The following is a 25,329-nucleotide window of genomic DNA, read 5'->3' on the forward strand; positions in this document are numbered from 1 at the left end:
AAGTCTCAGTGTTCAGGAGGCTGAAGCAAGGGGATCGGGGCCAGCCTGGGCTACATGAGATTCTATTCGTTTGTTTCTTTGTTTGGTTTTCTAGACAGGGTTTCTCTGTGTAGCCCTGTCTTGGAACTCACTCTGTAGACCAGGCTGATCTCAAACTCAGAGATCCCCCTGCCTCTGCCTCTGGAGTGCTGGGATTAAAGGTGTGTGCCTCCACCGCTGTCAGCTATATAAGATTCTCAAATAACAAAACAGCCTTTGCACAACCCGACAGCTTTGTGTATGAACCTGTGTTTTGATCCTGTTCACCCCTGCCCTGGGCCCTGGCTGTGACATCCTCACTGTGCAGTTTTGGTTGCTGCCCTTACTGCCCCTCACCCCACCAGCCCCTGGAGCCCCCTGCCTAAGGCCAGCTGGCAGGCTTAGCACAGGCCTTGCTCTTGCAGTGGGCTGAGGCCTTGAGCGTGTTCCAGCAGGCGGCCGACTGGATCGGCCTGGAGTCTCGCAAGTCCCTGTGGGGTCAGTTCTGGTCGGCGCACCAGCGCTTCTTCAAGTACCTGTGCATCGCAGCTAAGGTGCAGCGGCTGGTGGAGCTGGCCCAGCAGGAGCTGAGCCAGGACAAGGTGAGTACCAAGGCCAGCCTTGAGGCCATGATCCTGATAGCTGCCACCTCCCCTCATAGTTGGGTGGTGGGGTGCCCGGAGGCTAGGCAGGGCCTTGGGGGGACTTGATAAGATGGACTAGTCACCCTGGAGCCCGGCTCAGACACTCCATCCCCGCAGTGTGTGGTCATCGGTCTGCAGTCCACAGGAGAGGCGCGGACCCGTGAGGTGCTGGACGAGAATGAAGGGCGCCTGGACTGCTTTGTCTCAGCGGCAGAGTGAGTGATGGAAGTTATGGGGGCACAGAACAGGCTCCAGGGCAGCCTTCGCTGGGGGAGTCCCTAGTGTGTCACTTTGCATGGCCTATGACTACCCCTTGACCCTCAGCAACTGTGGAAAGCTAGGAGGGGCAGGACCAGACAGGAATCTTGTGGGTGGCCCTTGGGTCTGGAGGGCACATCACTGAGATGCTGGGGTCTCAACAGGAGACTTTTGGACATCTGCCCCCATACAGGTAGTACCATTTTAACACAGTATAATGGGGTCTCGGGTCTGGCCTGTTGTGCCCTCACAGGCTGACACCTCAGTCCACCCTAGGGAAGCTTCCCACTACCAGTCCTACACAGGGGCTCCAGCCTGGGACCAGTGTGTCCCATTGTCACCCCTCTCCCTGAGGCTGCATGCTGTGCGGCTGTGCTGAGCACTCTTCTCCTCTGCAGAGGCGTCTTCCTGTCGCTCATTCAGAAGCACTTCCCTTCCACCCGGAGGAGGCGGGACCGGGGAGGCGGAAAGAGGAAAAGTAAGAGCCCACCAGGTTCCTCCTGGCTTTGTGTGTTCCACTCCCTACCGCCTGAAGGATTGTCCCCATTCTAGTATCCTGCACCAACCCATCTGGGAGTTTGTACATGGTCACCCAAGGCAGTACAAGGGTATAGACAGGACTGGCCATGTCCCTGCAGGGTGCTTAGAGAAGCAAAGTTCTGGGACAAGACCCCGGTGGACTCCAATCTCAGGCCGCCCAGCCAGCCAGCCCCACTAGCCAAGGCCTTCGGGACCCTCGTATCATTGTAGAGCCCAGCTCCAGCCCCACTCGCTGGCAGATGGGGCAGCCTCTGCGTGCTGCATAGCCATGCTTCTTGACTGTGTCCATGCTGATTGTAAGGATGGTACTGTGCCCAGAAAGCACAGGTCAGAGCACAAGGTTACCTACCTTCCAGTTCACAGATCCCCAAAGCCAGACACAGAGAAGCCAAGTAATTTACCTGCAGACACACAGCCTGGTATGAAGGACCGGACAGTGCAGGGCTCTTCCACTCCTGAGTCCCTAGGACATTCACAGGCCCCTTACCTTCCGGCAGCCTACAGCACTGAGAGGAGGTCCCTGAACTTGTCCCTCAAGCAGGCTTTGACACCCTCTGAGCCTCTTACCTTCCAGTGGAATTCAGCCATGAAGCCAGCCAGGGCTGAGGATGGGGCCATGATGTCTCAGTTCACCTTGTCCTCCCAGAAGCAGGGCTAGGGTCTTCCTGGAGGGAACACAGACACTGGAAGAGTACACGAAGCCTGCCCCGTCCAAGTCAGGCCTTTGGTCCTCCCTCACTAGCGCTTTGGTGCCTCCTGCTCTCTGCCCTGCACTCCAGCTTTTCCTCACCCCTCCCTGCAGGGCGGCCTCGGGGGCGCGTCACCAAGGCTCCCAGACTGGCTCTGGAGGCATCAGGAGTTATCCGTATTAGCGATGGCAGCAGCACAGAGTCAGATGCCGGCCTGGATAGCGACTTCAATTCATCCCCAGAGTCGCTGCTCGATGACGATGTGGTCATCGTGGACGCCCCCACGCTCCCCACAGACGACCGAGGTGAGCTTCATCGTCCAGCCGTGCTCCACACAGCAGACACAACCACACGAGGTCCTTTCCCCAGCACACACCCACGGGGGGATGGGGAAAACAGACTCAAAGCCATGCTGTCCGACAGAGGAGGGTGACTCTGTCCTGCTTGGCCCCACCCCTGCTGCAGCTCGTCCTGGCCCTGTAGGCCACTTCACTGACACCTTCGCTCTTCCCTCCCTCTCCAGGGCCCCTGTACCCACTTCAGAGAGACCAGCAGGGACCTGGTGTCCTGGACCGGGTAGAACGGCTGAAACAAGGCCTGCTGGCCAAGGTGCGCGCACTGGGCCGGGAGCTGCCCGTGAACACGTTGGACCAGCTCATCCACCAGCTTGGGGGTCCTGAGTGTGTGGCTGAGGTGAGCCTGGCAGCCCATAGCCAGCTCTAAGGGCCCTGTGGTCAACCGTAGGGACTGGGATGGAGCCTGACTGCAGAGGGAGGTGAGAGATGGCTCCGCAGATAAGAGTGCTTCCCACTTTTCAGGTGGACCGAGGACACCAGCACACATGTGCCACACAGACACATATACATATATAAAATAATTACTATTTTCTAAAAAGAAAGCAAAGAAAGACAAAGGCAGGAATCCTCATGGGCTGAGGCCACACTGGAAACCAAGTCCCTGCACAGGGTCCCAGCAGGGCCACCACACTGATAGCTGGTGGGGGTCTCCTTTTTCTCTCCTCAACCACAGATGACTGGCAGGAAAGGCCGTGTAGTATCCAGGCCTGACGGGTCGGTGGTCTTTGAGTCCAGAGCAGAACAGGGCCTGTCCATCGACCATGTGAACCTCAGGGAGAAACAGCGCTTTATGAGCGGCGAGAAGGTGGGGCCTGGTGCGCGGCAGCGAGGGGCCCAGGTGCCCTGGGGTGCTCCCAGCACAGCTCTGCAGGGGAGTGACCCTGGGGACCCAGAGCTGAACAGTGAGAAGGCCCCCAACATCCTGTCCCATCACACCCCCACCCCCAGCTTGTGGCCATCATCTCTGAGGCCTCCAGCTCCGGTGTCTCCCTCCAAGCCGACCGACGGGTCCAGAACCAGCGACGCCGGGTACACATGACCCTGGAGCTGCCTTGGAGCGCAGACCGTGCCATTCAGCAGTTTGGTGAGGCCCCCAGCCCCAGCCCAGGTTGTTCCTTCCCCGAGACCCCCCCATCCCAGTTACTTAGAGCCTGTTTGTCCTCAGGTCGCACCCACAGGTCCAACCAGGTCTCAGCCCCCGAGTATGTCTTCCTCATCTCGGAGCTGGCCGGGGAGCGCAGGTTCGCCTCCATTGTGGCCAAGCGCCTGGAGAGCCTGGTGAGCAGAAGGGGCAGGGGCTGAGGGCGGACCTGGGAAAGGTGAGGAAATGCTGGAGCCTGAATCACTCTGGCCCTGGGTCACTCTGGCAGGGTGCCCTGACCCACGGAGATCGCAGGGCCACCGAGTCTCGAGACCTGAGCAAGTACAACTTTGAGAACAAGGTAAGTAGAGGGCAGCGGCCGGGAGGCGCACTCTACCCCGCCCCACTCACACCGCTTGTCCCACAGTACGGCACCCGTGCTCTCAGCCGCGTCCTCACCACCATCCTGGGCCAGACGGACAGCAGGGTGCCCCTGCCCCAGGGCTACCCGGGAGGGGATGCCGCCTTCTTCCGTGGTGAGCCTTTCTGGGAGGCATGTGGACTACAGCAGGGCTGGTTCCATCGGGACTGGGCTGGGTGCATGGGCGGGGCGGGCTTCTAGGGAAAGGACTTGGCTGGTTTCCCCTCGCAGACATGAAGCAGGGCCTGCTCTCTGTGGGCATCGGGGGCCGCGAGTCGCGCACTGGCTGCTTGGATGTAGAGAAGGGTGAGTCCCAGGAATACTAGAAGGTGTTGTTGGTGCAGGGGCCACTATGAGGGCCCGAAGGCACCCTGAGACTCAGCTGTGCCCGCAGACTGCTCCATTACCAAGTTCCTGAACCGTATCCTGGGATTGGAGGTGCACAAGCAGAATGCTCTGTTCCAGTATTTCTCTGACACCTTTGACCACCTCATCGAGATAGACAAGAAGGAGGGCAGATACGACATGGGCATTCTGGGTAAGCTTCCGGTCAAGGCTGGAGTTCAGGCCCTGGGAGCCCCTCATGGGATCCAGGGCCAATACATGATATATTTGAAGTCTGCCGTTGAGAAGCTACAGACGAAGACCAGAGATTGGTCCAAGCTGCTGTCATTGTAAGTGTGATCTCCTGGGAAGCTCATGCTAGAGACCCACACAGTACAGCTACAGCACAAGGAATCTCAACGCTTTCCAAAAGATTACGTTTTTTGTGTCAGGCTGCATTAATAGCCAGCCTGGGCTACATGCCAGCTGCATGTTGTGCTCACTGGACAGTGTCCCTGTTGCTACTCAAAAGCTAAGGTTTAGACCTCGAGGACAGATGGTCACTTGTAAGGGTTACAGTGACACTTGCCTGCCGACCCAGCTCTGGTAAAGGCGGTTTCTCCACTGGTACTGACCTCAAGGCCAGCCTGAGCTACTGAGACCTGTCTCATTGTAAACAAATAGGGAGACTGGAGAGGTAGCTTGACAGCATGCTTGCCTTCCCCACCCCACTGCTGTAACTCCAGCTCCAGGGGATCTGATGCGTTCTTCTGGTCTCCATGGGTATGCACACACGTGCAGATAAATGCCCAGACACAAATAAAAATAAAAATTCTTCTTTAAAAAAAGACAGCTGTCCTTGGCAACAGACACAGTCCCTCTGTGCAGCTGTGCACAACAAGACACCAGGGACCCTAGACTAGAGGGTTCCCTGACACCCACAAGACATCTGGTCTCCAGGCTTTTGGTCCCTCTGCGCACTCACGGGGTCACCTCTGTGGTTGTCTTGTCCTGGCCGCTGACCACCTACCCTCTCCTCAGACCTGGCCCCTGGCATCAATGAGATTCATGAAGAAAGCCAGCAGGTGTTCCTGGCACCTGGGCACCCACAGGATGGGCAGGTGGTCTTCTATAAGGTGAGCAGGGAGCCACCCACCCCCAGCCATGGCTACAGCCCCCGAACCTGCTAACACCCCATTCCCTACTGCAGATCAGCGTGGACCGTGGCATGAAGTGGGAAGAGGCGCTCGCCAGGTCTCTGGAGCTGAAAGGTCCCTATGACGGTTTCTACCTCTCCTACAAGGTGAGCTGACCCACTCCTGGTGGGCGCCCTGTCAGCCACCTACCCAGAGACCCTGGTGGGCAACCGTGGTGACTCTTGGGCCCTAGGTACGAGGCAGCAAGATGAGCTGCCTCCTGGCGGAACAGAACCGCGGTGAGTATTTCACCGTCTACAAGCCGAACATCGGCCGACAGAGCCAGCTGGAGACCCTGGACAGCCTGTGCCGCAGGTTCCACCGGGTATGGAAGGACCTACCCTGCCCTCCCGTGGCAGCTGAGAATGTGTGGGGAAGCCCCTGAGCCTAAGTCCCTTGCTGACTTGGGCCTGCATCCCCAGGTCACCGCGGAGGAGGCCCGAGAGCCCTGGGAGAGCACCTATGCCCTGTCGCTGGAGCACTGTAGCCACACCACCTGGTGAGGCCTGAGCGGGAGGCGCGCCCAGTGTCCCAGGGCCTTGTGGGCTGGGAAAGCGCACGCTGCGAGCTGACCGGTGGTCCCCTGGTACAGGAACCAGCGCTGCCGACTGGCACAGGAGGGCAAGGGCTGTGCCCAGGGCCTGCGCCTCCGCCACCACTACATGCTGTGTGGGGCTCTGCTGCGCGTGTGGGGCCGCATCGCCGCCGTCATGGCGGACGTCAGCAGCAGCAGCTACCTACAGATCGTACGCCTCAAGACCAAGGACAAGAAGAAGCAAGTGGGTAAGTGGGGCGGTGGGCATGGGATCCCCAGAGAAAGGATTGCCAGGTATCGTCCCCAGGCGGACATGACCGCGTGTCTGCTTCTGCAGGCATCAAGATCCCCGAGGGCTGCGTTCACCGCGTACTGCAGGAGCTGCGACTGATGGATGCCGAGGTGAAGCGCCGCAGCACCCATGGGCTGGTTGCGCGCCCACCCACTCCGCGCGCCATCGCGCTTCCCTGCGGTCCTGGTGAGGTGCTGGATTTGACCTACAGTCCCCCCGCCGAGGCTTTCCCGCCACCTCCTCGCTTTGCCTTCCCTTCGCTTCCGCCCCCAGACCCCAGCTCTCTGATGCTGGGTGCAAGAGACCCTGCAACCAACCCCGCAGAGCTGGCACACCAGGGCTGCGACATCAATTTCAGGGAAGTGTTGGAGGACATGCTCCGCTCTCTGCGTGCAGGGCCCACCGAGACCCCTGCGCCTCTGGTGGGCATGGGTGGTGGGGGTACAGAGCGGCAGAGCGTCATCCACTTCAGCCCACCCTTCCCGAACTCGTAGGCAGCCACCATGGCCCTTGTATTACAACTGTCCTGGGCAGCAAGGCCCACACCGGCTCCTCTGCGAGCAAAGAGGTTCCCACGACTACTGAGGGCACCTGGCCGCAGTGCCTTACCCGCCAGCTGGGTGCGGGGCCTCTCCTGCGCTGCTCCACCTGCCGAGCCCAGCCTGGAGGCCGTGGGGTGGTGGTCCCAGAGAGCTGGTAACTCAGGAAATCCGGTGCTGAGGCCCCGCCGTCTATGGGGACTCCACGGGGCAGACCCCGTTAATATATGCAATCCCCTCCTCCCTAAATTATTGCTACCCGTGGGCAGCTAGCGGGCCCTGGTTTTTATGTATTTATAATGAACTCTGGTGTATATATGTAAAGACCTTTTTTAAAATATATGCGCCTTTTGCCTACTTCCCAGTGTGCTGTGGCCTGCAGGTGAGTGGAAGAGGACACCTGCGAGTCACAGAGCAGCTACACCCCTCCCCACTTGAGAGAAGACACAGATGACAGGCCCAGTCAGCAAACCTATCCTCTTGTTGGCTGGGGGACCAGCTGGAGAGGTGGAATTCACCCAGTGGCAGCTGCAGTCGGGGCTGGGGAGGAGCAGGTCCTCAATCAGTGGAGGGATGACAGGGGAGGCTGAGGCAGGCGGCCATCTACTGGCTTAGTCCACAGTCCTAGGGCCACAAAGCTCACAGCCACACAGGGCGAGGAGCCGTGGGCTGCTAGGTACAGGAGAGCAACCAAGAGCCTCTAACAGATTTCCAGACCTGCCCCAGTCAGTCAGAGGCCCTGGCTCAACCATGCCCACTTAGAACATGGGACAGCTCACACATGCATGCACACACGCAACCCTAAAGCAGCTTCCCAGACCTCAACCCAAGAGGCCTCCTAACAGGTTAGGGCCCTCCTAGGAACAGCCCTAACCACACTCCGGTCCTTCCTGTTGGTAATCAGGGCTTACTAGGGAACTAAAACCTGCTGACCCAGTTCGGGACCTGCAGAGGCCTGGGGCACAGGCATGGCCATCTAATCCGCAATGCACTCAGTTCCTGACCCGAGGACACACACGTGTTTCAACATTTTATTCCCACAAGGCAGCCAAGGTGAAGCTCGAGCCCAGGCCACAGGCCTCGGGACCCTTCCTCCGGCGGGTGCACGCCAGGTCCTCAGGACTGCCCCACCAGCGGGCTGGTTTGCAGGCAGGCCGTCATGAGTGCCGGGGTGGAAGGCTCCAGGGGTCACAGGGCAGGGGGGCTCGGCGGGGGCACACACTTGTAGGGCTAGAGATAGCACGGCAGGTCTTTCTCTATCACCAGGGGCTCCTCCATGGGGCCATAGCGCTTCATCACGCAGCCATTCTTATCGATGAGGAACTAGGGGACAGAGAGACCATGGTGACAGAGTGCAGGGGAGTTGGGCCACCCCCCCACACTGTATGCCACTCTTACCTTGGTAAAGTTCCATTTAATGGCACTGTTAAGAGAGGGGGAAAAAAGAGAGCTTAGCAGTGGTACCCACTAGGACGTGGGGGTGCACACCTTTAACCCCAGCACTCAGAAGACAGAGGCAAGCAGACCTGAGTTCAGCCAGCCTGGGGAACACAGTGGGTTTCAGGCCAGCCAGGGCTACATAGTGAGACCATGCCTCAAAAAAAGGGGGGGTTCACTCAGTAGTTAAAATATATTGTTCTGAAGAAGGGGGAGTCACATTCCCAGCACCCACATCACATAGTGGCTCAGAAGTCTGTAATTCCATTTCCAGAGAATCACAGGCCCTCTTCTGACCTCTGAGAGCATGAGGCATGCATGTAGTACCAAGACATACATGCAGACAAAACACCCGTACACAGAATAATCTGGGAAGGGGAGAAGGTGGGTGGAGACAGGCCTGTGGTTAAGAGAACTGCCTCCAGCATCCGCAGCGGCTACAATCTACCAGGCCCCTCTGGCTTCAGCTCCTGGAGATACAACACCCTCTTCTGGCCCCTGCATGCACTACACCCGGGGAGTGCACATAAATACACTCAGGCAAAGCATTCATACACATAACATGCAAATAAATCTGAGGCTGGGCCAGGTGGTGTACACCTTTAATCCCAGCACTTTGAAGGTAGGGCAGGCAGATAGATCTCTGTGAATTTCAGGCCAGCCAGAGCTACACAGTGAGACCCTGATTCAAACCAAAACGCTGGCACCTGCTCCCATCCTGGTCTAGAGTCATCTGACTACCCTGTCTACTCCCCCAGGGCCACTCACTTTCCCAGCATGCCCCTGCCCTTGGGCTGGACTTTCATCCATTTCCACAGTGGGTGGGCATCGTCCCCATTTACACAGATCTTGCTGTACATGTCAAACTTGACATTGTAGCCGGCTGCAAACTCCTTGATTTCTTGATTACTTCCTGGCTCCTGCGGGTAGTAATAGACTATGGTAAGGTAGATGCCCCTGCACACAGAGAGAGACAGATACACACACAAACACAGCACCCCGACTCTGGGCCACTGCCTGGGGACCGTCACGCACCTGCTTCCCGAACTGGTTGCAGGGGAAGGCCAGGATTCGTAAACCACACTCAGCATATCGGGCATGCAGATCGACTAGCTGAGTGTAGTTTACGTCAGTTTTGCCTCATTGCGAGGCCACGTTGGTGACGATACAAACAAAACCCCTGGGAGAGAAAGAGTAGGAATGAGGTCATTGTCAGGGGAGTCACTTTTTCAGACCGGCCTTGCAACACCCACATAACCAGGCACCCACTTGTACTTATCCAGGCAAATCATGTGCCCGTCGATGTCCTTAGCTGAGAATTCGTGCATGGAGCGCGCACAGCGCCAATCATCACGGGACGCGCACTGTAAAACAGGGAGACTGAGTGTCCTATCCCAGGTTCCCCAGGGACTGAGTACCACACCAACAAAAAGAATGCCCAGGAGCACTGGGCTGCGGGGAAGACAAAGGCTCCTCCCGCTTCCGTGCATCTGCCCCCTTCAGGGCGTTCTAAAAGGAGCTGTGGAGCCCTTAGAAGGTGCTACCAGGGAAGGGGACGGTAGGGGTACCCCTGGCCGCACACCGAGCCCAGGAGCTCGGCGCAGCTGCTGTCCTGAGCAGGCTCCTGCAGTAGAGGCCCGGGATTGAAGGGCCTGGGAGCCGGATTCGTCCGGGGAGGGCGCGCCCTCCTGCGGCGGCACTCTCGAGCTTTCCTCCTCCTCCGAGGGCTCGGGCGCTTCCGAGTATTTCGGGGTCGAGGTTCACGCCGTCGCCGGCCCCCCGGGGACCCGCCACGCTGCCGGCAGCGTCCCGGGTTGCCGGCGGCCGCGCGGCCCATGCCTCCCCGACTGAGAGTCCCGAGGGCAGCGCGGGGACAAAGAGCCGGTAGCCAAGGTGCCGCCGATTGTGACGCACCAGGCCCGGCAGGGCACGGGGCCAGGTCAGAGCCCGCTATGGTGACCCAGACACCGGTTCCCACCCCCAAGGAACCTCCCCGGCCAAGGCCTGACCGCCTTCTGCCCGGGGACTGCCTCCTGGAGTCCGCCTTCCCGCCTGGGTATCCCCCTAGTCTAGCTAACACAACCCCCGATCTCCACCCTGGACACGGGGACCCAACTCCGGACCCTGTCCCCACCAGATCGCTCACACGACCGCTGTGGCTGCCACCCCCCAGGTCCCCGGGGTGCCCACCATGGTGCCTGCGAGGCCTGGAGCAGCCAGGGCCCCGCACAACAGCGCGGGCTTCAGTAAGCGGCTTAGTCGGCACCAGCTCATCGCGGCGGCCGGAGCCACAGCTCCTCCCCTCACACAGCCGACCAATGTGCGCGATGCCAAGCCTGACTTGCCCGCCCTCGGCCACGCCCCCTGACGTCTCTTATTGGGCCAAAAGACGCGCGGCCCCTGCAGCCAATGGGAAGCGGGGCGTGGCTTGAGGGTTTGTTGTTGTCAGCAACTGCGCATGCTCAATGGTGGGAAAGACAGGGAAACGGAGCCGCGTCCTCGCGGATGCGCGTTGGGGGGCCGTGGACAGTTATCCGCGAGGTTGCCTGCGGCGGGGAGGGAGCCAGGGCGCTAAGGGGAGCCAATCCCCTAAACAGCCCCGTTGAGTACGAGAGCTTCCATTTCTACTGGAGAAAGAGTCTCATGTAACCCAGGCCTCATGTAACTCCTGGTCCGAGTCTCTCAGCCCCCTGCGTGCTGGGAACGGGGTGTGTGCCACCCCACGTCCCCTCCATTTCTCTCTCTTTTCTCCTTTTTCAGAGCTGGTCTCATGTAGTCTAGGCTACCCTCAAAAACTCACTGTAGCCAGGACAGCAAACTCACGACCCTCCTACCTCCACTTCAGAACTGGGATGACAGATACACAGCACCATGCAATGCTGGGATGGAACCCAGGGCCTGGAGCACGCCAAGTGCGAGCCCTCAGCCCAGACACAGCCCCCCCCCCCCGCCCCCAGCTTGGCACTCACAGCCCCACCCTGTCCCCTGTAGATAACGAGGGAGGCCTGTACAGATTGATTCACGGGAAGATTGGTTTGAGGGGTGTGGCAAGAGGGCTCTGTGAGTAACGTGATTGCCCTGCGAACACCGCAAAGAGCTCCATGCAGACCCCAGCACCGCGTAAGCAGGTACTCGGGGATGCCAAGTCAGGACGGTCAAATGCCCCAAAACAAGATGGAGCCAGACATGGTGGCCACACCCTCAACCCCAACCCTTGGAGGCAGAGGCCAGCCTGGTCCAGTAAGCAAGCTTCAGGTCAGCCACCTCTGTATGACCTCAGAGGTCATACAGAAAAGAAAAGAAGCCAGGGGTCTTGAAGGCCTGGGCGAGAAAGTAAAGGCCCCAGAGTTTGCCCCAGGCCTCTAGGCCCAGCACTGCCGGCCTTTGTCCTCCGGGTGAGGAGAGACCTAGCGGTGTGACTCATGAAATTCCTCAGCCCAGCTGCTTGTCCGCCCCACCCCCAGGATTCTAGTCCCTAAACCAGCCCTTTGTCTTCCCTGGAGTAGGCCACCAACACTTGTGTGGAGAGACTCCAAGGTCCCCCTTGGTCTGAGGGCCTCTCCGGTCTCAGGAAGTCAGCTGTTTCCTCCCAGACCCCATTCCCCAGCTCTTCCAGAGCCCTGAGTTTGTCACGTGGTACCTTGAAGTTAGAAAGACCAGTACCTAGAGGCTCGGACTGGCCACGCCCTCTCAGGGTAGCTGGGAGGCTCCAGCTCCCTGCTTACAGTCAGCAGAGAAAAAGGCAGAATTGCGGAGACCTAGGCTCGGGCTGAAGGCGGCCTCTCCGAGGAGGAGCCCCGCCCTGCTCTGGGAGGGACTTGCAGGTGGAATATCTGCTTCTCCCAAAAAACTCCAACTTCACTTTAATTTCACCAACTGGGAAATGAAGTCCTGAGGTCCAGAGGCAACCACAAGAAGCCGCCTAGAAGACCCTGAGAAGCCACTAGCTCCAGGACCAGGACTGAGGTCTGGTTTTCTGGAGACAGGCATCAGGTAGCCCAGGCTGGCCGAGACCAGGTTTCTCCTCCTTTCCCAGGCTAACCTGAACTCCCGAGAGCTTTCCAACTCCTGCTTTCCCGGCACTACAATGGGAGCTGCACATCCGCCAGCAGAAGAGACCCGCGAATTAGAAGTTGGCATTGTAGGCCGGGCGGTGGTGGCGCACACTAGAGTACTCCTCTGCCCCGAGTAGCCGCGGACTGAGGCAGGCCAAACATCTAGTGCTGTAGAATATTAGTTTAAGATGTGCTACTTTCAGGGTTTACGCTGTGGAACATTTGTTTAAGGACACAAAAGTGTGTTCATTCTAACAAAACGGAACAGTACAAAACCAGAGCTTGGCCAGTTAGGGTCCATTCCCGTCACAAAAGGAGACAGCCAGATTCACAGCAGTCCTGTCCCCAGAACCAAGGCCCTGGCGGTCACAGGCCAGTCACTGCTGTGCGGGCCAGTCCTGGTCTGACCTTAAACTGACCTTAAATCCCAGTTTTCCCTCCCTCTCTTCCTCCACAGACTCGGACATTATCACTACGCTTTGGCTCAGTACAGATCATTGGACAAAAATTGGAGCATTGGAGCGCAGATTCTAACACCTGCCACCACACAAACACAGCAGGATTCTGTCAGCCAGGGAGGAGCCCTGGCCTGTGCTAGGGCGACTCAGAAGAGTTTTCCCTCCTGTCTTTCTTTCTTTCTTTCTTTCTTTCTTTCTTTCTTTCTTTCTTTCTCTTTCTTTCTTTCTCTTTCTTTCTTTCTTTCTTTCTCTTTCTTTCTTTCTTTCTTTCTTTCTTTCTTTCTTTCTTTCTTTCTTTCTTTCTTTCTCTTTTTGATTTTCTGAGACAGGGTTTTTCTGTGTAGTCCTGGCTATCCTGTAACTCACTCTGTAGACCAGGCTGGTCTTGAACTCAAGAGATCCACTGGCTTCTGCCTCCAAGGGCTGGGATTAAAGGCGTGTGCCACCACTGAAGGGACATGCATGTATTGGAGTGCTCTCTCTCAGACCCCAGATTAGGCACAAACCACACCCACACACCTGTTTTCCTTTATTGAGCAGGGAAGAAAAGTGAAAGTGGCTGCTCTCCCATCCAGCAGCCAGCAACAGCTAGTGACCTTGCAGGTGAAAGGGAGGTCTGTGTTAGAATGGGCTGGGGTGTGGTGGTATATATTTGATTGGGTATGTTAATTTGGTGAAAGAAAGTGGGGCTTTTGATTGCTGGACTTCAGCATGTTTCTAGCTGGACCACGGTCGTCGGCTGCGGCTGCAGGAGAAGGAGGTAGGCAAACGGGAATAGACCTTGGGGGCTAGCTTTAGGAGCCTTGGAGGGGAGCATTGGGGAAGGCAAGGCCTGGCAGAGCCAAGTCTGCTGTGCTCAAGCTGGCTGGAGTCCCTTCGCGTTGGACAGCTGTGTTTAGCACAATGAGCTTATCGGAACTCCAGAACTCCTCTGATTAATCTTAAAATTCTGAACCTTTGAAGTCTTAGTGTAATAACGTCATACAGCATACCGGTGGAAGATTTTCATTTGGAATATACTTTAAGTCACCTTTTTAATCCAATAATAATTCGCCATGAGACACAGGTGGTTGGTAACCGAGAGCATCGTTGTTAAAGAAAGGAATAGTAAGAAAATTACATCAACATTCAGCCAGCGTTTGGGGAGACGGACCTTAGGTCCACCTTAGATCATGGCCAAGTTTCTCCTACCTTCAAGGAGAGAAGGCCCTGGCACTAGTACGCCAATCCCTGCTGAACCCCCTGCAGACATTTAGAGCATGTGAAACTAATTTAGAGTGCTAGAGTGGTATCTTCATGGCTGCAGTGAAGGGAAGTGCTAGAGTGTAGTAATGAGCTGCGGGCAGGCCTGCTTTTTGTCCCGCCCAGCTCCCAGCCGCCTGGCTAGCTTATGCCCCGAAATAACAACACACAAACTGTATTCATTTAAACACTGCCTGGCCCATTAGTTTCAGCCTTTTACATCTTGATTAATCCATATCTAATAATCTGTGTAGCACCACGAAGTGGTGCCTTATTACTGGGAAGATTCTAGCGTATGTCCATCTTGGGCCGGAGCTTCATCGCGTCTGTCTCCCTGAGGAGAGGCACGGTGGTCTGACTAACTTCCCAGCATTCTGTTCTGTCTACTCCACCCACCTAAAGGCTGGCCTATCAAATGAGCCAGGCAGTTTCTTTATTAACCAATGAAATCAGCTCAAACAGAAGACCCTCCCACATCACTAGATGTGAAGGTGCAGGGTGGTTTGGTGACCTCTGAGGCAGGGATGTGCTTTGGCATCAGACAGATCGTTGGCCAATGTGGCATCGTTGACTATAGTGCTTGGAGACCGATCCTTACATCCTTACATTTTATCTGAGGTTTTGTTTCAGGCTTTCCTTTGGGACACTAACCAGAAACTTACTAGTTATAAATTCTGGGCCTCAGCCCCTGCATGGTCCACAAGCTCCCATAAGTCACTTAGCCTGTTTCCCTTCACGCTTTCCTCCGGCCTTTATTTCCTTCCTTCCGCGTGTCCTCCGCGTCCAGCTGGCTGGCAGCTGCCTGGCTTGCTGGCCACAGACATCTACTGTTCCCTCCTCCTTGCTCTCTCCTTCTCCTCCCTCTCCTACTTATTCTCTCTGCCCTCCAGCCCTGCCTATCCATCCTCTGCCTGGCTATTGGCTATTCTACTTTTCATTAGAGCAATCAGGGGCCTTAGGCAGGCAAGATGAAATGAATGTAACACATTTTTACCTAGTTAAACAAACACACATAAAGAAATGCAACATACCTCTGTATTGTTAAAGGTCATCCAAATGGGTGACCTTACGAGGAGCAAGAACTAGGAAGCTAGACTAATAGTGCGAACCTGAGTAGACCTTACGTTTGGTTTTGGTTTTGGTTTTTGGTTTTGTGAGACAGGATTTCTCTCTGTAGCTCTGGTTGTCCTGGAACTTGCTTTGTAGACCAGGCTGGCCTTAAATACATAGAGGTCCGCGCACCTCTGCCTCCTGAGAGTTGGGATTAAAGGCTGCGCCACCACCCAGCTGAGTTTTTTTTAAATTTTCTTTATTATTTTTTTTCCTTCAGAACCCATGATATTTTTTTTTTGTGGTTTTTCGAGACAGGGTTTCTCTGCAGCTTTAGAGCCTGTCCTGGAGCTAGCTCTTGTAGACCAGGCTGGTCTCGAACTCACAGAGATCCGCCTGCCTCTGCCTCCCGAGTGCTGGGATTAAAGGCGTGAACCACCACCGCCCGGCTTAGAACCCATGATATTTATTGAGCTCTATATTTTTCTCTGCTCCCCTCCCTGCCTCTCCCCTCTCCCCTTCAATCCTCCCCCAAGGTCCCCATGCTCCCAATTTACTCAGGAGATCTTGTCTTTTTATACTTTCTACTTCCTATGTAGATTAGATCTATGTAAGTCTCGACTAGTGTCCGCATTGTTGTCTACATTCTCTGGGTTGTGGTTTGTAGGCTGGCTTTCTTTGATTTCTGTTTAAAAACCACCTATGAGTGAGTACATGTGATAATTGTCTTTCTGTGTCTGTGTTACCTCACTCAAAATAATGTTTTCTTTTTTTTTTTTTTTTTTTTTTTGATTTTTCGAGACAGGGTTTCTCTGTGGCTTTGGAGCCTGTCCTGGAACTCGCTCTTGTAGACCAGGCTGGCCTCGAACTCACAGAGATCCTCCTGCCTCTGCCTCCCGAGTGCTGGGATTAAAGGTGTGCGCCACCACCACCTGGCTAAAATAATGTTTTCTAGTTCCATCCATTTTCCTGCAAAATTCAAGCTGTCGTTATTTTTTTCTGCTGTGTAGTATTCCATTGTGTAAATGTACCACATTTTTCTTATCCATTCTTTGATCAAGGGGCATTTAGGTTGTTTCCAGGTTCTGGCTATGACAAACAAAGCTGCTATGAACATGACTGAGCACATGTCCTTGTGGCACAATTGAGCATCCTTTGGATATATACCCAAAAGTGTTATTACTGGGTCTTGAAGAAGGTTGTTTCCTAATTTTCTGAGAAATCACCACACTGATGTCCAAAGGGGTTATACCAACTTGCATTTCCACCAGCAATGCAGGAGTGTTTCCTTTTCCCCACAACCTCTCCAGCATAAGTTGTTATCAGTGTTTTTGATCTTGGCCATTCTTACAGGTGTAAGATGGAATCTCAGAGTTGTTTTGATTTGCATTTCTCTGATGACTAAGGATGTTGAACATATCTGGGTTACCTCACTCAAAATAATGTTTTCTAGCTCCATCCATTTTTCTGCAAAATTCAAGCTGTCATTTTTTTCTGCTGTGTAGTACTCCATTGTTTTTGATCTTGGCCATTCTTACAGGTGTAAGATGGACTCTCAGAGTTGTTTTGATTTTCATTTCTCTGGTAACTAAGGATGTTGAACATTTCCTTAAGTGTCTTTCAGCCATTTTAGATTCCCCTGTTGAGAGTTCTCTGTTTAGGTCTGTACTCCATTTTTTTTATTGGATTATGTGTTCTTTTGGTGTCCAATTTCTTGAGTCTTGAGAACAGACTTCTGTCTGTTTTTTTTTTTTTTTTTTTTTTTTTGACAGGGTTTCCCTGTAGTTTCTAGAACCTGTCCTGGAACTAGCTCTTGTAGACCAGGCTGGCCTCGAACTCAGAGATCCGCCTGCCTCTGCCTCCCGAGTGCTGGGATTAAAGGCGTGCACCACCACCACCCGGCGGAAATCAGACTTCTGATGTGGGGTTAGTGAAGATCTTTTCCCATTCTGTAGGCTGTCATTTTGTCTTGTTGACTGTGTCCTTTGCTTTATAGAAGCTTTTCAGTTTCAGGAGGTCCCATTTATTAATTGTTTCTCTCAGTGTCTGTGCTGCTGGAGTTATATTTAGGAAGTGGTTCCCTATGCCAATGCATTCAAGTGTACTTCCCACTTTCTCTTCTATAAGGTTCAGTGTGGCTGGCTTTATGTTGAAGTCTTTGATCCATTTGGACTTGAGTTTTGTGCATGGTGATAGATATGCGTCTATTTTCATTCTTCTATATGTTGATATTCAGTTATTCCAGCACCACTTGTTAAATATGCTTTTGCGGCAAACCCCCCTGACCAGCCGGGAAGAACAACCACCAGTCGAGTATTTTTTTTAAATCACGCTTTATTGGAGCCTCTTGGTTGAAGGGAGAACAGGAAGCGAGGGGCCCCAGGACTAAATGGCAGCCGCTTATATAGGGAGAGCAGACACGGGTCGTGCCTGGATTGGCTACTCGCTCGTCTTTTGATGCCCCTGGCCATGGGATTGGTCATGATTACTGTGCACTACTGTGCATGTGAGAGGTTCTGTCTACAGCCTTGCCTAATATGGAATTGTTTACTTGGTGGTGCAGGGGTTCGGCACCATCTTGTAATGGCAGCCGGCAAATCAGCTTCCTGCAGTTCCCCCTTTTTGTTTTTATAGTATGATAGGCAACAAGGGGTCTTATTCCTGTTCTGGCTCCTACCTCATGATGTGGGGGCCGATCAAGGGAGGCCCAGGCTTGTGGTACTCCTTCTCCTGTGCAATGGGCCAAACCCTTAGGAGGTGCAAAGGCAGTATCTCAAGCGTAGTCTCAGCATACCTTCCCTGGTGCAATGGGAACTAGCCCTACAGGGGTGCAAAGGCTATGCAGGACAAATGCCTACTGGTTCTTAAGAACCGATAACCATATTTGGGGAGAGTCACCACATTCCAAAGCGGCTAGGGCCTGTAGGATAGCAACCTTATCTCTATTTGTTTGGGCTCGAAGACGGCAAATCAGCCACAAGCAGACCATGCATCCTCCCAGACAGCAAGCCAGAAATATCCCAACCCCCACCCATTCCTTAAAAAAGGAGAAAGCGGAATATAGCCAATCAGAAAACTGTTTAAGGGTGATGGGCTGGACACGAGTATTATTCAGGATAGTGATCTGAAACAATTGATTCTGGAGAAACAGCTCCACTTCCTGCGTCCAGTTCCCTGTCAGATACTCCCCAATTCTTCGTGACTCATTCCTGGAGTTGTTAAAGACAAGAGAAGTAATGCACATATGTTTTTGATAGGAGACACAGCCGATCTGGACCAGACGGGTCAATTCATCCACCTGGGTCTCCACATAATCTATCCTCTGATTGGCAGCTATTATGCCAGAAAGGATATGATTGTTGATTTTATTATGGGTTTTTAATGTATCAGTTGTTTTTGAAACCACATCGTTAATTGTGGTCGCCGTTGGCTATCCCAGCCGTGACGGCAGCCGCCGATACTGTTATAGCAACGGCTGCAGTAATACCAAAGTCACGTCGTTCACGCAAAAGCGTTGTGATGGGAAATTGGTCCGGGTCAGCCTGGACCGGGAGGGGTACCAAGGTTGGGACATTCACCATTATAGCCAGCTTTTGGGTGCCATTCCAACATTCAGACAAGTGGCACTTTACTGATCCATTTGTGCAATCCAAGGTACCCGAGGAGTCCGGGGTGGAATCAGTAAGCAAAAAGGAAAATGGAGGGGTCACGCAGACCGCAGCTCCCCCTAGAGTGGCATTACTCAATTCTTCTTGATAAATGCGAAGCCATCTCCCCTGGCCCGATGACTCTGATATGCTACCAGAAACATTAAGGAGCCAAGTCCTAGTTAACTGTAGCGTCGCCAGGGCTGAGATGTCTGCAGTGGATCCCATCTCATTAGAGAGCAGCCATTGATACCAGGACCATCCTGACCCAATAGTAGAATTTTGATTAGACTGGTTATAAAAGTATCTCCTCATAGATGGGGATAGGGAGAACCCATAGGCAACCTGTGCCTTTTCCCAAGTCTTAGCTTGGCAGGCTGTGAATGTGGGTGGAAATGAAAAATCTGGAACACAGTGTGGTGACGCCCTAAAACGAGTGCCATTTTTAGGGGTGGATGCACCTCCCAACGGTACCATGGACTCCACTCTCATGGCCAAGGTGGTAGCGTTAATGGATGTAGCATTACTGGGCCCTCCTGACTCTGAGGTGGCACCCTGAGTCACCTGGGCTAATGCTGCGCCCAGGAACCCTATCCCAACTTTACTCTGCATCAGGGGATCCATCCAATTGGTCAAGTTTTTGCGTAAAAGCCTTATGCAGGGTCCCTTCCCCTCAAGGGAGAAACACATAGTCCCATTTAGGGCTATCTTTGTAGCATTAAACAACTCCTGTTTGGCCTCTGAGTTAGGCAGACAGGGTGCCTCCAGATCGCAGGAGGTGGAAAACAGTATGGGCAATATGGAGGAGTTAGCATGAACAGGCATCGGCATGGGCCAGGCCCTCGCTACCGCCCATAACGTCATTGGACTCGCGTTCAGCAGGGTTGTCTCTATTGCCAGGATTAGCATCCATGTTGTGGCCCTCATCTTCAGCTGTTGGTCTCAGGCTTCTTGTCAGCCATGTCGGTACCCAATGAGGAACTTCTTGACTCTGTGGGAAAACACAAACAACTCCCCTGGATCTCGCAATGACTGGATCCGATCCATTCCATTTATTATCCAACACATCCTTCCACATAACAGACACTCCCTTATCTTCGGGGGTCATGTTAGCATATCTATCAGCCGCCATTTTTCCGTGGCCATCAGAGATTAGAAAATTGAGCGTAAAGAGTGCCAGGGCGATTCTATCCCTGGGGGACGCTGCTCCTGCTATCCCCCTTTTTGTTTTGTTAGAATATCTTTAAGGCTTCTGTTAGCCCTTTCAACGATCCCCTGGCCTTGGGGGTTATATGGCAGGCCAAAGGTATGTTCAACTTGAAGCTGTGTGCAAAAGGAGCGAAAGCCTTGGGAGGAGTACGCCGGGCCATTATCTGTTTTCAAACACAGCAGTTTACCCCAGGCTGCCCAGGCTTCCAGGCAATGAGTTTTAACGTGGGCAACCTGTTCCCCTGCCAACGGGGTGGCATGGACAATGCCCGAGCAGGTATCAACAGACACGTGTAAATATTTCAGCCTCCCAAATTCAGGGACGTGAGTCATGTCCATCTGCCATAGATCAGTCGGGCGCAGGCCCTGGGCATTAACCCCTGTATGAAGAGGGTGAAGAAAAGTCACACAAGAGGAACAGGCCTTCACAATATCTCTTGCATTGCTTCTGGACAGGGCAAATTTTCTACGAAGGGTATCAGCGGGTACATGATAGAGCCTGTGGAACTCTTGAGCAAGTTCCACTGGGTCCGCAGCAACCAAGGCCATAGCTCTGGTTGCCTGATCAGCCCTTGCATTAGCCTCAGACATAGAACCAGGCAGTAGGGTATGGGCTCTAATATGGCCAATATAGAATGGATTACTCCTTTGAAGTATATGTTGCTGAATCTGTATTAGAACATCGGAAACCGGACTTGACTGGCGAATGGAAGCGGCCACCTTGAGAGAGGACACCGCATTAACTACATATTGTGAGTCCGAAAACAAATTAAAGGGCTCAGGAAATTTCTTAAAAACCTCCAATACCATCAAGCATTTGGTAGTCTGAGGGGCATCGGGTTGAAAATTAAATACCACCAGTGGCTGATTTTTTACCACCATAGCCCCCATTTTTGTTTTTGAGCCATCAGTAAATATGGTTACAGCTCCCAATAAGGGCTTAGGGGAGGTAACTCATGGAAAGTACACCAAATTTTTTTCCACAAAACTCAAAACTGGATGTTTAGGAAAATGATTATCAATAGTATTAGAAAAGGTGCAAAGCAAAATAGCCCAATTGTCCACAGTAGCAGCCAAGACCTCCACTTGTTCTTTAGTATAGGGTATAATCAGCTTATCAGGCATCTTTGTAAAACAGGTCAAGCAAAATTTTATTCCCATTAAGGCTTGATTAGCCACCAAGTCAGGATAATATCTAAGTGTTCTTGCCCCAACTGAATTACCATGCAGCCACCATAGAGGTCCCTCTTGCCATAAAACCCCTGTTGGGATATTTTTTGTTTTTAATATACAAAGAGAAATTGGCAAAGACGGGTCAGGGTGGCATAGCTGTGCCTTGGATATAGCCCCCTCAACCTTGTGTAAAGATTGCATAGCAGCAGGTGTCAACGTCTGTGGGGAAGTAACGTCAGGATCACCCTCTAAGATAGAAAATAGGGGCAGCAGCTCCGACCTTGGTACATGTAGATACCCTCGGATCCAATTGATATCTCCTAGTAACTGTTGGAAATCATTAAGGGTCCTTAAGTTTTGGGTACGAATAAGGACCTTTTGGGGTCTGATTGTATCTGGGGAGATAATGGAACCCAGAAACCGTGTGGGTGTAGAACATTGTACCTTTTTAGGGGCTACAATTAGCCCTTGTTTTTTTAAGGTCTGAACCGTATTTTGAAAAGCTTTTTTAAGCACTTGTTGGGATGAAGCTGTCAGCAGGATATCATCCATATAGTGAATGATCCTTACAGTGGGAAACTGTCTCCTAATAGCCAGCAGGGCAGAGTCTACAAACAGCTGGCACATAGTACGGCTATTGGCCATCCCTTGTGGGAGGGTTCTCCACTGATAATGGGCATCAGGCTGTTCATGATTTACAGAAGGCAAAGTGAAGGCAAACCTTTTCCTATCCTGGGAACACAGCGGAATGGAAAAGAAGCAATCTTTGATGTCCAATACCATAATTGGCCAATCCTTTGGCAGGGCAGAGAGTAACGGAAGGCCCTTTTGGGCTGCCCCCATGACTTGTATCTGACTGTTTACAGCCCGCAAGTCATGTAATAACCTCCATTTTTCTGATGTCTTTTTGATAACAAAGATTGGGGTATTTTATGGCAATACAGAAGGCTCAATATGTCCTAAATATAGTTGTTTCTTAATTAATTGTCTGGTAGCTTTCAATTTTTCCTGGGAAAGGGGCCACTGGGGGATCCATACAGCTTTACTTGTTGTCCATGGTATGGGTATGGAGCCCGTTGTGGAAGCTGATATATCAGTGGCCCCTAAGAAAAACCTAATCCTTTGTGGTCTGTCTTATTGACCGGTATTATCAAGTCGGGTATGTCTTGGAGATTTTTTCCCAGGCCTTGAGAAGGAACAAATCCTTGTAACCTCATCATATATTTGTTTTTATCTGAAAATTTGTTGGTCAACCTGAGCTGTAATTGTTGTTGAACATCCCCCCCCCCAGAGGTTAATGGGGAGGTCTACTACAAAAGGCTGTATCTTTTCATGCTGATCTTTCATCCTCCAAGTCAATTTTTTTGAACAGATGCATGGTGTACGTGCATACCCTAGCTCCTGTAAAGATTGAGAGGACTGTTGTAGGGGCCATTGCTTAGGCCAGGACTGGGTTCTAATAATGCTTTGATCCGCGCCAGTGTCCACCAAGCCTGAAAAAAAACTTTTTTCTCAATAGTCAATTCTAAGATCGGCCTATCATTAAGGGCCATGGACAAACAGGCAAGGTCAACTCCTGTAGACCCCAAGTCTTCATTCCCCGTTACTCTGTCTGTGGAGGGGAATGATTTATGTTTGGAGGGTAAGACTAGCAATTGAGCAACCCGGTCACCCGGAGCGATAGAAATTACGCCATGGAGAACGTGACAAAGAATCTTACTTAATCTGTCCCGTATAATCAGGGTCAGTAACACCTGGGTGAATTATCAGTCCTTTCATAGTAGATGAGGAACGCCCCAAAACAATCCCTACATGCCCCTCCTGCAAGGGGCCCGACATGTCAGTTCCCATAATCTGAACTCCCATGTCTGGGGTTAATACCATTTCGGAGGTGGCACAGAGGTCCAACCCTGTAGAACCAATGGTGGCTCTCCGGATTGGTAGGCATGCCTCTGGTGACTCAGAGGTGGGGCTGAAGCCTGAAGTGCCCCAAATATTTTGGGGCCCCGGGGACCGGGGCCCCTCGTCCCGTTTTTTGTCTCAGAGCTAGAGGCTTGTGGGATAGGTTGGCCATTGATATCCTTAACTGAGTGACATTTATTGGCCCAATGCTTTCCCTTCTTACAGCGGGGGCAAGTGCCTGGTATAGGCGGACCAGTCCTTGTAGGCGGTTCAGGCGGTCCGCTGTCATTAGGACAATTTCTTTTTAAGTGTCCCATCTGGCCACATCGAGAGCATCCTTTGTTTTTTGTATCCCGGGCCGATCTAGTGGCCGAAAGCACCCCGCTGCTAAGCCTGCATTTGTTAAAGGGCCTCCAATTTCCCTACAGGCCTTCAACCAAGCATTCAGTCCTTTATGCCTGACCGGTCCTATGGCTCTCTGACATTCTTTAGTGCTTTGTTCAAAAATTATCTGTTGCACAAACGGCAGGGTCACGTCTGAATTTCCAAAGATCTTTTCAGAGACCTCAGTTATCCTGGCCACAAAATCTGCAAATGGCTTTGTAGATCCTTGGACGATCTTGGTCAAATTGTCTGTCACTTCCCCTTTATTGGGTAGGACCTTCCAAGCACGGTAGTAAATATCACTAATTTGCTGGTACACCTCAAGGGGGTGATTAACTTGGTTTCCAGCAAACTGTCCTTGTCCCAAAAGCATCTCGGCAGTCCAATCTGGATGGCCATTTCGTGCATTAAGCCAAGCCTGAATCTGTGCCTTGTCAGCGGCCAGGGATTTAAACTCCAAAAACTGTCCTCGGGACAGGCATGCCCTAGCAATCTCTGTCCAGTCTGTGGGTGTTAGGACCTGGGTACAGAGCCTGCACAACAACACAATGGTATAGTCTGCGGAGGGCCCAAAGTCCCTAGCTGCGGCCACTATGTCTTTCAGCTGTTTATAGGGCACCGGCTCATACCATCTATGATGTGTATCAGCGTCTTCAAACACTGGGAAGGCTGAGGCCAAACGAGCCCAAGTATTACTGCTAATGAAATGATAGCCCTCGTCAGGCTGTGCTGCCTGTGCATATGATGGCGGCGCTGTGGGTCAAGACTCACCCAATAGCCGCCCAGGCCCTCCTCTGGCCCCGCCTCCAACTGCAGGAAGCCACAGCAGGCGCCGCCCACACCGCTCCTCCTCATATCTGGCAGCTTCCTCCTCTAAGTCCTCCTCTTCCTGAGGACTCAGCTCATCATCCGACAAGTCTAGGTCGGCGAACTCCTCAAGAACCGGATAAAGCCGGTCCTTTTCCTCCTTTTCTCTGCTCAAGGCTCTCTTTGGCCCTTTTCCCTGGGCTTAGCTTTTGGATCCTTTTCCTTTTTTTTTTCTTTTAGGCCTATCCAAGTCTCCCCCTTTTGACTCCGATTCTGATAAGCTGTCCTGGTGTGCCATTAATGCCTCCCTACCTTTTCTAACAAGATCTGCATTATCACCCCCTCATAAGCAGTTCCTCACTAGTCGCCATAGCGGCATAGTGCCACGGCTTATTTTGTCCTCACGTTTAGCTCTTTCCAAGTCCCATCCTAATTTTTCCCATGAGGGCAAGGTGAAATCCCCAGAGACCACGAACCACAGTGCATTTTGGTCAATGTCCTTCACAACCTTATCGATCCTGCTCCGAGAAACCTTCAGGCCACGTTGTTTAAGCAGTGCCTGCAAGGGGCTAATCAGGTCGACGGTACAAGGACCGGCCCAATGAGTGTTGCCCATAATGTGGTCTTATGTATGGGCGCCCTACCGGGGAGCTGCTTAATCTACAGCGGTCTTACTTCCGATTTTTGACTAGGCGCGATCACAACAACAGAGGCACTCTTGACCAGGCTTATGGCAGCGCAACCAAAAGCAACACAGGAACACACATATCACTATCACCACGAAAACGAGGCAGAACACTACAGGCTCAACTCCAGCAATCATCACACCTGGGAGACTTGCTTACCTACATCGCCGCTCCGCGTGTCGAGTTCTGAATCCTCTTCGGCCCCTCGCCCAGCAACCGAAAGATGTCCCGGAGTCCCAGGTTTCCGCACCAGTTGCGGCGAACCCCCCTGACCAGCAGGGAAGAACGACCACCAGTCGAGGAATTTTTTTTTTTTTTTGTTTTTCGAGACAGCTTTAGAGCCTGTCCTGGAGCTAGCTCTTGTAGACCAGGCTGGTCTCAAACTC

The 25,329-nt window shown here is 53.0% G+C and overlaps 2 protein-coding genes across 2 annotated transcripts in view; one reads left to right on the forward strand and one right to left on the reverse strand.

The window, feature by feature from the left end:
* Positions 1-7,233, forward strand: part of Sbno2 (strawberry notch homolog 2) — a 45,339-nt gene extending 38,106 nt beyond the window's left edge. The window contains exons 15-32 of the mRNA XM_038335565.1: positions 444-620; positions 780-877; positions 1,319-1,398; positions 2,263-2,454; positions 2,673-2,842; positions 3,179-3,310; positions 3,454-3,589; positions 3,671-3,783; positions 3,876-3,947; positions 4,014-4,122; positions 4,239-4,313; positions 4,402-4,545; positions 5,373-5,467; positions 5,542-5,634; positions 5,721-5,852; positions 5,950-6,026; positions 6,120-6,310; positions 6,400-7,233. Of these exons, the coding sequence (XP_038191493.1) occupies positions 444-620; positions 780-877; positions 1,319-1,398; positions 2,263-2,454; positions 2,673-2,842; positions 3,179-3,310; positions 3,454-3,589; positions 3,671-3,783; positions 3,876-3,947; positions 4,014-4,122; positions 4,239-4,313; positions 4,402-4,545; positions 5,373-5,467; positions 5,542-5,634; positions 5,721-5,852; positions 5,950-6,026; positions 6,120-6,310; positions 6,400-6,848 (2,535 nt within the window). The 3' untranslated portion in view covers positions 6,849-7,233. The remainder of the gene's footprint in view (positions 1-443; positions 621-779; positions 878-1,318; positions 1,399-2,262; positions 2,455-2,672; positions 2,843-3,178; positions 3,311-3,453; positions 3,590-3,670; positions 3,784-3,875; positions 3,948-4,013; positions 4,123-4,238; positions 4,314-4,401; positions 4,546-5,372; positions 5,468-5,541; positions 5,635-5,720; positions 5,853-5,949; positions 6,027-6,119; positions 6,311-6,399) is intronic.
* Positions 7,234-7,910: 677 nt separating this feature from the next.
* Gpx4 (glutathione peroxidase 4) lies at positions 7,911-10,638 on the reverse strand. Its single transcript, XM_038339630.2, has 6 exons — positions 10,521-10,638; positions 9,600-9,694; positions 9,366-9,510; positions 9,099-9,250; positions 8,292-8,316; positions 7,911-8,216 (listed from the first exon to the last, which is right to left on the reverse strand). The coding sequence occupies exons 1-6, from the start codon at positions 10,602-10,604 to the stop codon at positions 8,124-8,126; spliced, it is 594 nt and encodes a 197-aa protein (XP_038195558.1). The 5' UTR covers positions 10,605-10,638; the 3' UTR covers positions 7,911-8,123.
* Between the last annotated feature and the right edge of the window lie 14,691 nt (positions 10,639-25,329).

The sequence above is a fragment of the Arvicola amphibius genome, chromosome 1, assembly GCF_903992535.2.
Source record: "Arvicola amphibius chromosome 1, mArvAmp1.2, whole genome shotgun sequence".
Classification (NCBI taxonomy): domain Eukaryota; kingdom Metazoa; phylum Chordata; class Mammalia; order Rodentia; family Cricetidae; genus Arvicola; species Arvicola amphibius.